General features: G+C 47.3%; 1 protein-coding gene across 2 annotated transcripts in view; it reads left to right on the top strand.

Moving 5' to 3' along the window:
* Nucleotides 1–15,851, top strand: part of Ntrk2 (neurotrophic receptor tyrosine kinase 2) — a 314,011-nt gene that overhangs the window by 238,792 nt on the left and 59,368 nt on the right. For both annotated transcript variants that reach the window (XM_087589797.1, NM_012731.3), the window contains 2 exon segments: nt 7,495–7,667; nt 13,467–13,701. In XM_087589797.1, coding sequence (XP_087445923.1) covers nt 7,495–7,667; nt 13,467–13,701 — 408 coding nt within the window.

The raw sequence follows: 15,851 nt of genomic DNA, 5'->3' as shown, positions 1-15,851 counted from the left end.
TGGAAAGCACCTTTTGGGGTTTCTTCACTGTGCTCCTGGGACAGAAATCACAGAGCTTTTAATGATGGTTTGCTAAAAGTTCTGTTGTCTTTGTTGTCCAGACATTACTTAATAGTTCTCTATTCCTCTTTGATGTATGTGCATGCACGTGTGTGTGTGTATGTGTCTGTGGGGGCATACATTTATATGCATGTATGCATATGTGTACACACACATCTGTGTCTGTGTCTGTGTGTGCACATATGTGTATCTGTGTACATGTGTGTCCATGTGTGTCCACGTGTGTGTGTGTGTGTGTGTGTGTATGTGTACATACATGCTCCTGTACACTCATAAGACAGAGGACAGGGCTTTCTTGTCAGAACCCTTTATGCACTGGATTGCTAAAGCGCTCCACTCAGATATGTCTCATAGTAACTTTAATTATTAGCCCTGAGCAGACATAATTTTGTCTTGTTGGTCACTTTGGTGACTGTTTTCTGGGTAATTCACTCATGTGTTTTCAGAGGCATTAAAATCAAACCAGGATAGTTCAGCCTAATTGGGAATCAAATTTGGGCCATGGCCTGAAGAGCATCAAATTCCAGCTTCTACACACACACACACACACACACACACACACACACACACAAACACACATACACCCCAGGGCTCCAGTTACGTTTCTCCAACCAGAACTCCTCTGGCATCAAACACAGCTTGAGGATTCACTTCATGCCTCTGTACCTCTTGGATGTATGAATTGAAATAGCCAGGCACCCTTTCAATTTACTGCTGCATGATAGACTACCTCGCAGTCAAGCCAGGATCCATGCTGAGCCACCAGCTCCTTCATGTCTAGTGAACTGACTCCCGGCAACGCACCAGTGTGCACAGAGCCTGCACACACTTTGAGTTGACCACACTGCGCTCAACTTCTGGCCTCATCATCTCCCGTTTGAGGCTTATTTTCCTACGACTGTCTCTAAATTTGTCTTCTGTCTCCATGGGTCAATATTCCCTATTATGTAAGCTGTTGTGATATTCAGGCATCAGTTTTATTCCCCAGATCACGGAGTCTTTTAAAGCATGTGTGTTAGAATGTAACTCAGTGCCTGCCTTTGTTACATCTGAGCCCCAATGGCAGAGTCGCTGAGAAAATAAAGATAGCAGCAATCAACAACCTGGCCATGACTCCCGTGTCACTTAGCACATGATTAAAGTTCTGTCAAAGGCCGTCCACAGACAGTGGAGTTCCCATACGCATTATTAGTTTCTGGTACAGAGAGCACACTGTATAGTGAATGCTAACACCTCTGTATAATTATTTGGCTTTTCGTTCTATGAATGTCTGGGACCTACCCCCTACACTCTGTCATGGCTAAGACTTTATTTGTACTGAGTTCTTTCTTTCTCTGAGTTTACTAAACCATCACTCTCCAGAGTCCACCATGTGTGCAATTGATGGCAGCTTCCCTAACCCTTCTTTTCAGAGAAGAACCTCTTAATTGTTTTTTTTTTTTAAATCATGGCTAAGACTTGAATGTTTGGCTGGCTGTTGACTCTGGCACTCCTATAAGAAAGGCATCTGCCTTAATTTTATCTCAACTCTACACCTTTGAAATGCCTTCCCATGTTCCCGAGACACAGCTTGCCCTCTCAGTAGGCTGCAGAGGTGGATTTATAGAATAGCGTAGTTCCCAGCAGGATCATCTGAGCCACGAGAAAAAAACTTCCTGATAGGCACGCTAGAAAAAGCAAAATTAAAATATTAATCTTATTGTATTAGTACAGTTTATTCATTCAACACACTATGTCATGTCAACAAATTAAGATGAAATATAAGTGATCTATTTGTTTGTGTCAAGTCTCCAAAATTCTGCGTTTGCTTTTCAACTAAAGCCCATCACAACTTGGAACAACAACATTAAAAATGGTAGCTGGGGGCTGGGGATTTAGCTCAGTGGTAGAGCGCTTACCTAGGAAGCGCAAGGCCCTGGGTTCGGTCCCCAGCTCCGAAAAAAAAAAAAAAATGGTAGCTGGCGGCATAACTGGCGTCTACTCTGTTAGATAAGGCACGGCTAGAAGATACGGGGCGAGTAAAGGTTTTCCGTGAACAGCAGGTCCTATGGCACATTAACCAAACATCCCCAGGACCACGCGTGCTTAGAATTGGTCTTCTTTCTCTCTGTGTTTCAAGCATTGTTAGGGGTCGTAGGAGACAATAATCTTTTCTACGACCTGTCTTTACGGAAGACATGGTGCGTCTGCGATCTCTCAGCTCTGAGAAAAATTTGTGATCTGCACTTTTAAAAGGTCTGTTTTAAATCACGTCTTTCCTTAAGCCACCTGGACCTGGAACCGTATCACCCTTTTGTTTGGCGAGTCATGCTGCCATACCCCCTTCCAGACAGGTCATCCTGATCTGGCTTCCCGTTGGTTTGAAGTTTCTACTTCGTTCTTCCCGTCTCCCCCCTTTAGCCTTCACCTGCGTTTCACTCCACTGGCTTCACATTTCTGTGCTGAAATAGTTTGCCTGCTGCTCCACCATGTCAGCTCTGACTCCGTACACATACCAGGCAGAGTCTTGCCTCAGCCCTGAATGAGGCCTCCTGCCGGAGTCAGAGATGACCCCTGTCTTAGCGGGCCAAAAGGAAAAACATTCACCAGGAAAAAGAAGAAACAGCAGTGCAAGGCAGACGGGAGGAAGGGAACAGGGATGTGTGGGGATTGAGCAAGGAGTCCATCAAATGACGCCGAAGGCCCGAGGGCTGCCAATGGGTGAGCTGGGCCGCACACTCCTGCTCTCCCGTTGACAGGAGCTCTGAGGTCAGCCAAGCCTCCTGTAATCGAGCACGATGACAATCAGACATGGTACGGAGACAGAGGTGATATTTATAAACAGGTTCGATGCAGAATTTTCTAGCTCCTGATTGCTGTCTGGCCCCGATTCTATCCCTACAAAAAATTCTATCCTTCCACCGCCAAATCCGTGATTTTGCCCAAGTCGTTACCACCATATTTTCCAAAAATCTCTTAAAATAGAATTGGATCATAATTTCAAAAAAGGGGGGGGTGGGCCACCATGCAAAAAATGGATGGGCACACGGGAGGGTGCCAGGTTTGCAGGATGCATTTGGTCCATGAATAGTAAAATCGCTTTTGGTTCCAAAAAATGTGACTGAACTACAGTTTCTGACATTGCACTGAGTCCCCACTGGGGACATGGAGATAGATACTGGATGCTTATTAAAATCTTCAGGTTGTTTCTCTCCCAGAGAAGATTCTGTCCTCTTGCTTCACCTTGTTGCTCCTCTCCTCTCCTCTCCTCTCCTCTCCTCTCCTCTCCTCTCCTCTCCTCTCCTCTCCTCTTTTTCTTTCTTTCCTCCCTTTCTCTCTCTTTTCCTCTGAATCTCTCTCCCCCTCCCTCCCCCTTTTTCTTCCCCCTTCCTTTCCCCCACCTCGGTGTATGTGTGTGCCTATCTGTGGCTATGTCTTTCTCTCTAGTATTCTTGATTCAACAAGACGTAATTAGAGCTTGCTCAGAAAGATTTTCTGCAGGATTTCTCTATGCCCTATGACAAAGGCGTAAAAGGATGAACCCCTTTTCTAGGCACACGATAAGCACAAGGCTTTGGACACAAGCTTCTCCATATATTATAGCAGTCTCTGAATCAAAAGACGAAACCTCTGGGAGAGCATGCGCCAAGCACTACACCTGCACACACAGCCTGATAATCCTAGCACTCAGCCATTTGGGTGACGACCTCCCCAGGAGAAGTGTCATTCTCCTGCCTCCATCCTGGGGAGCATCCTTCCAGCACCTCTAAGAAGAGGAGAGTAAAACAGGGTTCCTAGAGGAGTAGGGTATGGCCAGGATTTGAACCTGGGACTCTCAGTTCTAACCTAGAACCTCTTCCACTTGGGCACCGTCAGAGCATTGCTAAAAGGAGGAGAGCTATGGGGCTGAGTCTCCAGGACAGAGTGCATTGGAAAGCTCTGCCAATTTCAAAGCAGGTTCTAATCACCTGCTGGTTCCTCTTGGTCTTTCCTTTCGACTGTTATGTGGGCCAGCATGACACCTTATGGGATGTCTATTCACCTTTCCCTTCTGTTCCACACCCCACCATCCCTACCCGGTGCAGACCTTGGATTTCAGGGTCCTCTGGTTGCTTAACCCTGGTGGGTAGACAGACACGATACCCCAAACCAAAATGTGAGGCAGAGGCAGAGAATGTGAGGGCCTGTGTGTTTCCTCTGAGATCAAGGAAAGGGCCAGGTCGTGATGGCACCTGCCTATGTGACAGAAAGACAAAGATGTTTAGTCTGGACCCGACTAGACTATACCTGGGAAGCAGAGGGGATGTGGCAGGCTCGGTTTCTTCAGAATCAGTTGTCAGCTAGTGCTCATTTCGTTGCTATCATGGAAGAAGTGTGCTGTTTCCATGGCAACAAGCATCAGATTTCCGGCCTCTCTGAGCACTCCGTGATCCAAATCTTCTCCCGTTTCCAGGCAGAGCCCATGGTGCTTGAGGGGGCAGTGAAGGGCCACTTCGCAATTTCCCTTAAGATGCCACTGTGTCTGGTCTAATGGAAGCAACACCTGTGATTTCTGTCTCCTCAAGTCGGGGCACAACTCCATGGAGAACACTAAGTGCTGATGAAGAGCGTTAGTCAGGAGACATGGTGGCTGACAGCACCGCCTCCTTCTGAGGCTGCTTCCTTGAGAAGACCTGGGGAAGCCAGCTTCCTCAGTGGTGCTCTCTTGTATAAAAGGTGTCCCTTCAATGAAAACAACTTGAAAACCAAGCCTGAGGTGGACCCTTGCCTCAAAAATGAGGGGCTTGCTCCCCAAGCCTGAGAGAGCACAAAAGACTCTGCCATTAGCAATTGCACTCAATGTGACTCTGTGCTCTGGAGGGGCCTTGCACCCAGTGACTGATGGACTCAGGGTTTCACTCAGCGCAGTGGAGGTTGGCCGTGTAGCGGAATGAGGCTTCTGTTGAGCAGAAAGGGTCAGCCACCCTCCTCACAGAGGTGAAGGACTGTCAGTGTCGGCGAGGTGTATTAGTTCCCAGGCCTGCTGTCACACATGGTCTTGAAACACACACACAGTCTCTCCACGATCCAAATTAGTCTTACTCACCTACAGTGAAGGTATCAGTAGAACTGGTTCCTTCATGATGTTCTAAGTCAGAGATAATTTCCATTTTCCCCCAACTCCAGCCCCCTAAGCTGTCTCCAGTCTCACAAGATCCTTTCTTCCATTTTCAAAGCCCTCCTTCTAGCATCTTCTATACCATCTAGTTTCTTCCTGTCTTTGTATCTGAGGAGGGCCTTTGTTAGGCACGGGGCTCACCCAAGCAATCTGCCTCATCCCCACGTATGGAGAGCCTTCCTCTAACCATCTGCAGAATCCCCTTCTACTGTGGACAGTAACATTTGCAAATCCTCGGGGTTGGGGTAGAGCTCTGTTCAACTCCCTATGCCGGTCACCAGGCCCCGAGAGAAGCAGTCCGGCAGAAAGGGTAGACTTTGTGCAGGGGTGGGGGAGGCAGGATCCACTGTTACCTGAGTGGCTGTGAATATTACACGTGGTGGACCTGGAACTGTCGGCCTCAGGGGGAGCCATGTCAAGGACTGGACAGGCAGAGACATGAGGAAGCTGCTTCACTCGGGGTGTGACATTTAGAGTTAATTATATAAATGTTATTTCTACCGGTTTGTTCGCAATCACCTGGGTCGAGATGAGGGTCAGCGGCCGCTTTTCCTCTTGTGATTCTGGGAGATAAGTCTAGGGTTTCTGGAGCGCCCCGCAAGCTGTAACACGCACTTCTCAACACACATTCTCTTCAGCACCTGCCTAACTGTGTGCGCCACACCAAGGCCAGTCTTTGTTTCTGCCATAGCCCTGGCTTAGGGACAGAATATTTCATAAAGGGGTGGATATTTATACGACATTGTCTTATCTCAGTGAGTTCACTGAGGTTGTGAGTTCACTGTGCAGACAGTTTGTGGAATGAGAATCTAAGGTATAAATCTGATTGGTAAGTTATAAGCTTATTGAGTTTTGATTTTAACAGGCTAATGGGAGTTGTGGCTATAACCATAGGACAGGATGTGACTATGGTTGCATCCCCCTACAGCTATAAAGCCCTATAACTATAAGGGGCAGATGTTGGGAATGTGAACAGAATCTGCAGCAAGAGGGCAGCTACGACTGGGCTCAGAGAGTAGCCAGCGGCAGCTTGGGATGGAGATTGGGAGCTTGGTGAGTCAGGTTGAGACACTTTGCTGATTAAGGTGAAAATACCCCACAGATGCTATGTGGCCCCCCGAAACTAGCACTAGCATGGGTTGGTAGATCTATTTATTTTTTTAATATTTACCGCAACATATGTGACAACAGAGTATGCATCTATGGCATTGACTACAAGCAGCCGACTAGGACTCCATTGGGCACGTCTCAAAGACTCCATGCTTCTCACCCGAGCCTGGACCCCATGAGTGCCAGGTTATCTAGTCCTTTTTCGTGCTGCTGAGTGTCCTACAAGGCTCTGTGCACCTCACCCGTACTCATGCAGGCCCTGCAGGTGTGTCTCTGATCACCCGCATCCTGGCAATGTGACTGACTCATCATCTTGCAGCTGAAAGGGCGGGGACATTTCTCAGTGTGCAGGGATCAGGCCTGAGAAAGCATTCAGGGTGTTGTGTAAAGACCGAATATGATCCTGACTGCAGCTGGAGGCTGGGACTACCAAGCCTCACTGTGCTCTTCTCTGAGATCTCTTCAGAATGTATTATTTAAAGAGTCCTATGAGCAGGGGCTGGAGGATGGCTCAGTGGTTAAGACTGCAGCACAGGGCTCTTGCCGAGGACCCGGGTTCAGTTCCCAGCAGGTTCAGTTCCCAAGCTACATCAGGTGCCTAACAACTACATGTAACTCTGATTCCAATGGAGTCCAGCACTTCTAGTCTCATGGGTTCATGCATGTACGTGTGTGTGTGTGTGTGTGTGTGTGTGTGTGTGTGTGCGCACACACACACACACACACACACACACGTAGGCATGAACGCATACATGTGTGCACTTATTGCTCTATGATAACACATCTACATAGATTACCAATTAAAAAAGAAAACTTTTTCAAGGGTTCTCTGAGTAGAGAAGTGTGCATAGCACCATAGTAATCTCAACCGGCACCACTAAGTGACAGACGCAAACTGACAGACACTGTGGTGCTCATCAGGTCCAGATCAAGGGTAAGAAGCGTAAAGCCAGCAAGATAAGCTCTCTTGTAACTTGATGAGAATGTGGTTAAGAGACTGCTCTGAAAGCTCGGGACCTGTGTATACCCGTAGGTCACAAGCACAAATAGTACTTCCTCAGGAATCAGGATGCTTCCTGACATTTTATGTGATGACATTTTATGCTCATCCCTTCTAGAATTCTTGGGACTCACTGGTGGAATTCCTTATCCAAACGACCTTCTCTTTGGTGTCCCCTTTTTGACAGACGCTGAAGGACGCCAGCGACAATGCTCGCAAGGACTTTCATCGCGAAGCCGAGCTGCTGACCAACCTCCAGCACGAGCACATTGTCAAGTTCTACGGTGTCTGTGTGGAGGGCGACCCACTCATCATGGTCTTTGAGTACATGAAGCACGGGGACCTCAACAAGTTCCTTAGGTACAGTGTGGGGGAGGAGCCAACGTGGGCTTAGTGAGGGGGAGGAGCCAACCTGGGCTTAATGAGGGGGAGGAGCCAACCTGGGCTTAGTACAAGGGAGGAGCCAACCGGGGCTTGAGGAGAGCGCAGAAGAACTGCTCAGAAAACCATGGCGAGGATAGGGAGCTCCCATGAAGGGTGAAGGGAATCCCATGGAGGAATCCTTGGTGATAGCTGTACCCATACATGACACAGAAAGGTAGAGGGAAAAGTAGAGCACATTTCTCCTTTCTACAGACTGTGTGTCTGCAGGGTGGCTTCCCTCCAGACACACACGACGCTGGTCCTCAGCTCTGGCACGCGTGAGTCGAGTGTTCTGAGCGATTGTTTATACTGAGCTAGCATGGGTTGGCACAGTATACTACGGGCAAACTGTTAGAAAAATTCTGCTGGTGACCAACCCAGTCATTAACAGGATCACAAGAAGAGATGAGCTGGGTAACATGACTTCGGGCTGTTTATCACCTTGGTGGGGAACCCCTGGTGGATGTCCCCATCCTGTGACTGTCTAGAGAGAAGCACATAGGGAGTCATATAAATACCATGTGACATGAGAGAAAGCAAATAATGCCTTCATTTGCATCGGGCAGATAAGGAAATAACGGATCTTACTCATAAGGCGTGAGGGTGGGGCACACAGTTCCCATCGTGGACACGAGAACATGGCTTCTCCTTCCCCCTCGGCACCATGCGGCTCCCAGGTGGGTCTTCAGCCCACCTTGCCCAGGACCCTCCTCTTACGGTTCTTCCTATGTGCGTCTCTGTCTTTAAATGTCCGTTGGCCTCTTTGAAATATGAGCCTGCACATTCCGTGTATGGAATGAAAGCTTGGGAGAAAGAGAGTACGAGGGTGGCACACTGACTGCCTTCCCTTCCTGGACTTCTTTTCCCGACTCAAGAAGGCAACACAACATACATGCCAAGAATGAGTTTAGAACGGAAGTTATCAGTAACTTTGGTTTCCCACAACCCACCAGTTCTGCCACAGTTTCCTATTTACTTTGGTTCAGGGATCCCAAATCCCGGTGAGTGGCGTCTTTTGTGTCATGGTCACATATAGTCTCCCCCCCTGACCTCCTCTCATGTCCTGGGCTGCTGCCCAGGGCATCGCACACAAGTCATCCCCAGACAGCATCACGTGTTGCTGTAATAGTCACACTGTGGGCTTAGTAATCACTAAGTCACAGGATAAATGGCTGACGGGGACAGCGCTTTCAGAACTAGCTGTGTGGGGTGCTGTTGTCTGGACCATTTTCATGGTCTCTGTCTTTGATGCACACACACACACACACACACACACACACACACACACACACACTGTTCAGTTCCTGCCTGGTCTGGAGCTCTGTTTTCCCGACAGACGTGTGTGGGAGGGGGTGCCAGGGGAGATCAGGAGCACATGGAAACTTCAAAGTATCAAGAGACAGTCCTAACCCACTAACCTGTGTTAGCAAAGTTTTTATTGTGGGTAAAGGAAGGGGTAACGGCAGACTCCATACTTCATGTTGTCAGAGGTAAAGCAAAAAGAAGAAAAAGCACCAACTTGGTTGAGGGCTATTGCTCCTATGAGAAATGATTTCATCATTCCTCAGGCTTTTCCTTAATCCAAAAATGGCCCTTCTTACATACCTTACCAAAATAAACCCACATGCAACTATCTGCATGAAGTCATGTGCATCTGCATGTCTGTGTATGTGTGCTCTGTGAATGAGTGTGTGTGTGTGTGTGTGTGTGTGTGTGTGTGTGTGTATTATGGGTATGAGTGGGTGTGTGTACGAATATGTAAGTGTAAGTACATATGTGTGAGTGTATATTAGTGTATACTTGCTATGTATGAATGCAAAGGTGTGTGGGAGTATATGTTTGTGAGTATGTGTGTGTTAGCATGTGTGGGAGTATGTATATGTAAGTGTGAGTATGTGTGTCTGTGACCATGTGTGGATATAGTATATGTGCCTATGTGTATGCATGTGTGCTTGAGTGCAATAAGTGTGTATACATAAGTGTTTGTATTAAAGTCTGGGGAGTGTGAATGTATATGGGTGTGTGTATATATGCGTGTTTATGTATGCATGTGTGTGCATGTGTATGAGTGTGTATATGCATGTATATGATGTGTATGAGTGTGTGTATGCATGTGTGAGTGTGTATGCATGTGTGAGTGTATATGCATGTGTGTGCATTTATGTGTGTGACTATATGAACATGTGTGTGCTTGTATGCATGTGTATGAGTTTATGCATGGGAGTTGTATGTTTCCACTCCTCCTCTGAGTTTCTGACTCTGTCAGTCATCCCTCAGCTTCCCCATAGCCTTCTGAGCCCTCCCTTGGCATTCTACACAGGGCGTGGAGAGCTTAAAAACTCAGCCAGCTTGATTCCAGAATCTCTTAAACTCTGGAACAGGGTGGCTGCCAAGGAGCAGACCTCAGGTGCAGCGATGCGTTGCAAGTACAGGCTGTCCTCTTCCTGGGAGGAGACCTGGCCTTCGGCCGCCATGACAGATCTCCAAGCATCTTGGCAGAGCTGATAAAGCCAGATGTCTTATGTCTCTTACCTTCTCGTTCATGTAAGAACACATACACGGAGCACAGTGTAGCCAGGTCTTACATCAGCGGGGTAGCCAAAGAGAAGGAAAATTTTGTTTCAGGAGCTTCACAGTTTTTCCCTCTAGAATCTCCCCGAAGTTTCCTTCTACTGTGGAGAAGGAGAGATGAGTAGCTTTTAAGTAGTAACAGATAGAATTTTTCTTCAAAATTTCTAAGCATATAGATGTATTAATTTATAAAAACCAAGTAATATTTTAAAAATTAAAAATCAATGGTACATAGGCCCATCCGTATTGTAACCAGTCTTGTAGCACAGTTAAAGAAGGGGAGTCATACAGTAGGTGCTAGAGCCTAGACTCCTCAGGCCCTCTCTTCCAGAGAAAGTGGCTGTGAACACCCTCAGAGGGGATATGGTTTAAGGTTGAGCCATGGTATGAGATGGACTAGTCTTAGTGACCAGGGTTGGATAACAATGGTTGGCAACAATTAACGGCGTATTTTAAAATAGCTGTAGAGACAATATTATGAATGCAGGGCAAGAGAAATATCAAAGTGATAATGTATATCAGTTACTTTGTTGCAATCTTACCTTACACATTCTACACGTGCATTAAATGCTACATTCTATCCCATAAATGTATATAAGTGCCGCGTGCCCATTGGTTTTTACAGTAGATTTAACAGATGAACTCACTTTAAAGACCTAGAAGGAGGATGGGAGGCAGCCTCAGGGTAAGATGCTTGCCTCGTCTGTCCGTCTGTCCGTACAAGCCTGAGTTTGATCGCTAGCACTCACTGCAAATTTAAACACACAGCAGGGAAGAGGTGTGAGCCACAGAGCCAGCTCATGGTGGTGAATTGCCAGTCATGCCAGACACCACCAGACCAACAAGGGTTAGCGCCTCTGTAGACGCTGTGAGCCTGTATTGGCTCCCCAACCCAGGGCCCTGGGGAGGCCTTGCCACTTGCTAAGGAGCTCCTCCTGGAAGAAGCAGCATGAGGTTTAAGTCTTCAAGAGCTGCAGAAAGACCTGGACCCCGTACTCCTCTTAAGAGCTTGTCCAGGAGGCTCACCCGTCCTCCCCTTCACCGGGGGACATTCACTCCAAGAAAGCAAAGGTATACAGGGGCGTCTCCCAGGGAAAAGCCTTCTCGCCTTCTCAGAAGTGGGCAGGGAAATGACTGCTCAAGAGTGTGAGAGCCTCCCTTTGCTCAGGCTATGAAGAACCATAGTGTAGGGCTACCAGCTTTCTTTTGCTTGTGGAGGCTGAAGCTGGTACAGGAGCTTTGCAGAGGAGCCTTCTCAGGAGGGGTTTGGAACCAGTGCTTCCTATACACAGGAGTCTATACACAGGAGTCCCGTTTCTGTAGGTAGCACAGGCTGTAGCTGACAATGACCTATTTTGTTCATTCCCTGAATGCCTAAGTTTGTCTTAGTCTTTTGGATTCCCTTTTAGTTTATGTTTCTAGGTTCTTTTCATGAGGTTGAGATCTCGGTGAGGAATCTTCTGTGAGGTGGGAAGAACTTTGGCATCCTCAAGAAAAAGAAAGCTCCTATTTACCCCCAATTCTCAGGACCTCTCTGCTACAGATGCTATTTTGGCAAAGTCCTGCCCCTTGTTCTATAAAATGCCCCTCCCACACCTTAGAAGCAGCTTCAAGTCTTCCTCTGCCAATGCTCTTAAGAAAGTGCTCCTAGGATCTGGTTTATAGAATAAGGAAACAGACCCAGGAGGTTATATAACTCTCCGGTGTTGGGACTGGATTCAAGTTCAATTCTGACAGCCTGAGCTTTGGCTTCTGCACTGTGTCTTGTCTTCTAAGCATCCTCAGGCTGTTCCCGGGTGGCACAAAGGCAGCTGGGGACTGGGGTTTAAGGAGAGGTAAAAACTGTTCAGACTTGTTTCATAGAAGCCAGGAAGTTCCTCCCTAGGGAATTGTTAAATCTTGATATACAGTGACAAAGAGGGAACCAAAGGATCACCCAGGCTAATATCCCTGTGCCTTTGACTAATGAGGAAATGACAGCTTAGTGAAGTTCAAAGACTTCCCTAGATCAGGGTGCTAGATAGTGGTGGACTGGGACACACCCCATGCCTCTGCCAGTGCTAGCTCCCAGGGAAAGCAGGGGGTGGGGTGGGGTAGGGGAGGGGAGAAGGCTCAGTGACAACACATTTTAGAGATGTAAAAGGGAGAGTCATTGTACTCTGAAGCCTTGGGGGATAAAGGTGCATCAGGCTGGAACCTTTCCTGGAAGGCAGGATCCAGGCTAAAACTGTTGGCTAATTCTGGCTATCTTCTCACTTTCAAACACTCAGTATGCGGTTCTGGGACCCATAGACAAAGTCGCCCCCTTTTCAAACACATTGAAAAACTCTCCATCTTTGTTGCAAGTGTTTCCGAGCTCTAAAAGGAGACACCCACCCGCTTACTTTCCTTTGGGTGGTCAGCTTTGTCTAAAGGCAGCAGCACACTTTTTATTACTGTCTGTAGTTCCCTTTCAGGAAGAGTCAAGGACAACTTAAAGGCCCCACTTAGCCATAGATCAGGCAAACTGCCCATTTTGGCCAGGGACATTTGGAGCAGTCAGCGTTGGGGCAAAGTAGCCCAGTGGATCAGTGCTTAGAGCAGGGATGGAGCCCCAAAGATCATGACTCAAAGAGAGCCAACCTCCATAGGGTGCTTTTTCTTTATCTCAGTTGGGCTTTGCTTCTCAGAGTTTGAGACTATGGCCAATGTCTGATGAGAGCAGAGTTCTGAATTCCTGAAACGTTAGCATGTTGATGTGTTGTGGGGCACCATTCCAGCCCACTCAGTAGAAATGAGGCCTCTAGGTGCTTTCTTGGTGTTTATAGAGATAAAAGTGTATGTGTGTGTGTATATGTGTGTGTGTGTGTGTGTGTGCATGTGTGTGTGAGTGTGTGAGTGTGTGTGTGAGTGTGTAAGTGTGTGTGTATGTGTGAGTGTGTGTATGTGTGTGAGTGTGTGTGAGTGTGTGAGTGTGTGTGTATGTGTGTATGTGTATGTGTGTGTGAGTGTATGTGTGTGTATGTGTGTGTGTGTGTGTGTGTGTGTGAGTGTGCGTGTGTTGGAGCATCCTGTTCTCTTCTTCACCCAGGTCAGGTAGTGTCCTCTAGTCCCAGCTGCTGAGCGGAGACTAAGGGTCCCTCTAGTCTTCCTGCTGAAGTTCCAGCCCCTTGTGCTCTCCCACAGGGCACACGGGCCAGATGCAGTGCTGATGGCAGAGGGTAACCCGCCCACCGAGCTGACGCAGTCGCAGATGCTGCACATCGCTCAGCAAATCGCAGCAGGCATGGTCTACCTGGCATCCCAACACTTCGTGCACCGAGACCTGGCCACCCGGAACTGCTTGGTAGGAGAGAACCTGCTGGTGAAAATTGGGGACTTCGGGATGTCCCGGGATGTATACAGCACCGACTACTACCGGGTGAGTAGCTGCTCCAGCAAGGAGACCCTCTTGACTGGTGGAAGCCCCCACCCCCTGTCTTTATATGCTTGGGCTGGCATAAGAAGATATCACTGGTTAGTGGAAAGGGACCCTGCACAGTACTGGAGACCTCCAAGATCATGGTGGTAGTGGGCGGGGCTTCTCAGGCTCTCTTATGAGAATGCAGGTGGCTGTCATCTTTCTATGTTCTCCACAATCTTTATTTTTATTTATTTTTTACATGATTGAACTTTAATGGAAGATCTCACTTCTAAATCTCCTCTTCAGATACCAGCAGACTGGATCAAAGCCCATCCTATGAGTCCCATTTTCCCTAACTCACTTCTTTAAGGTGCTGCTTGGAACACAGTCATGTTCTAGGGTGTGTATATGTCCAGCATGTAATTGTTAGGGCAAACCATTCTTCACGGTGGCTTTCTGGAGTGTTGTGTCACATTGAAAAACCCCCCATGAGTGTTTACAGTGTGTTGGTTGAGGGCACAGGGGTCACAGATTTAACCAGGGACTTCCATGTGATGCTGGGAGATGACTAGACACCGTGAGAGTTAGACATATATGAACTTGTTTGTATAAGTCATGGTCCAGATGACCGTGGCAGCTCCCTCAGAGAACTACACTGAGTGATAGTAGCAGAATAGGTGCACACATGTGCACAGTGGGAGATCTTCTGGCAGGCTGTTCTGGAAGAGTCTGATCACAGAAGGGCAGAGCTACTGACAGTGTTTCAAATCCACTGGTTACTTGTGGTTGGCACACTCTGAGCATGTTAGATTTGCAAATTGAGAGGTCTTGGTGCTTGAATGCAACGAATGGGAACATTTCTGGAAACCCGGAAGCCATAGCAGAAGGAAGGTTTAGCATGGTCTTGAAATATTCATTTGTTTATTGACTGTGTCACTTGCCACCTTCCAGAACAGGGTAGGGCTGGTGGAGGTACCCTTGGTCTTGGTGCAACTCCTAATGATTTAGCTGGAAAATGAGCTTTCTCAGTTCCTATCCTAGGTCCTTTCCTGCTGCCAACTTTGCTACACCTGGTAACTTTGCTACACCTGGTAACTTTGCTACACCTGGTAACTTTGCTACACCTGGTAACTTTGCTACACCTGGTAACTTTGCTACACATGGTAACTTTGCTACACTGGGGAACTTTGCTACACCTGGTAACTTTGCTTCACGTGGTAACTTTGCTTCACGTGGTAACTTTGCTACACCTGGTAACTTTGCTACACCTGGTAACTTTGCTACACATGGTAACTTTGCTACACATGGTAACTTTGCTACACCTGGTAACTTTGCTACACATGGTAACTTTGCTACACATGGTAACTTTGCTACACCTGGTAACTTTGCTACACCTGGTAACTTTGCTACACCTGGTAACTTTGCTACACCTGGTAACTTTGCTACACATGGTAACTTTGCTACACTGGGGAACTTTGCTACACCTGGTAACTTTGCTTCACGTGGTAACTTTGCTTCACGTGGTAACTTTGCTACACCTGGTAACTTTGCTACACCTGGTAACTTTGCTACACCTGGTAACTTTGCTACACTGGGGAACTTTGCTACACCTGGTAACTTTGCTACACCTGGTAACTTTGCTACACGTGGTTTAAGAAGATGAATCCAGGCCTTGCTCCATGATCTTCAGCAGACTCTTCTGTGTGGCTTTTCCTTTGTTGCTTAGATGAGCATTGCTCATTTCTGGTGTGTGAAGGGTGAATAGAGGTCAAGTTGGGGAGCTTTCTTGGTGTTTGCGAGAGACATGGGAAATCTTAATCTCAAGGGTTCAAAATAGAACGGGGAAGCAGCACCTATCTTGAATCTGTAAGTGGCTAGCTTTTCCCAGATATTTGAAGTACAGATGGCATTTTATAGACACATCTGCTTTATTAAATTTAATTTCCTTGGTGAAAAGTGGGGATGACAGAGTGGGTGGGTGGGTAGGTGGGGGAGCACCCTTTTAGAGGCAAAGGGGAGGAGGATGCGATGGGGGTTTATGGAAGGAAGACAGGAATGGGGGACAACATTTGAAATGTAAATAAATAAGATAACCAATTAATTAAAAAAAAAGAAAAGTGGAGATTAGGTATCTCCCAGTTTTAGAAGAAACAGGTGGGTGCTTCTCT

The sequence above is a fragment of the Rattus norvegicus genome, chromosome 17 (assembly GCF_021556685.1).
Source record: "Rattus norvegicus strain SHRSP/BbbUtx chromosome 17, alternate assembly SHRSP_T2T, whole genome shotgun sequence".
NCBI lineage: Eukaryota > Metazoa > Chordata > Mammalia > Rodentia > Muridae > Rattus > Rattus norvegicus.
The sequence above is the reverse complement of the archived record's forward strand: the minus strand, read 5'-3'. Positions and strand labels throughout refer to the sequence as shown.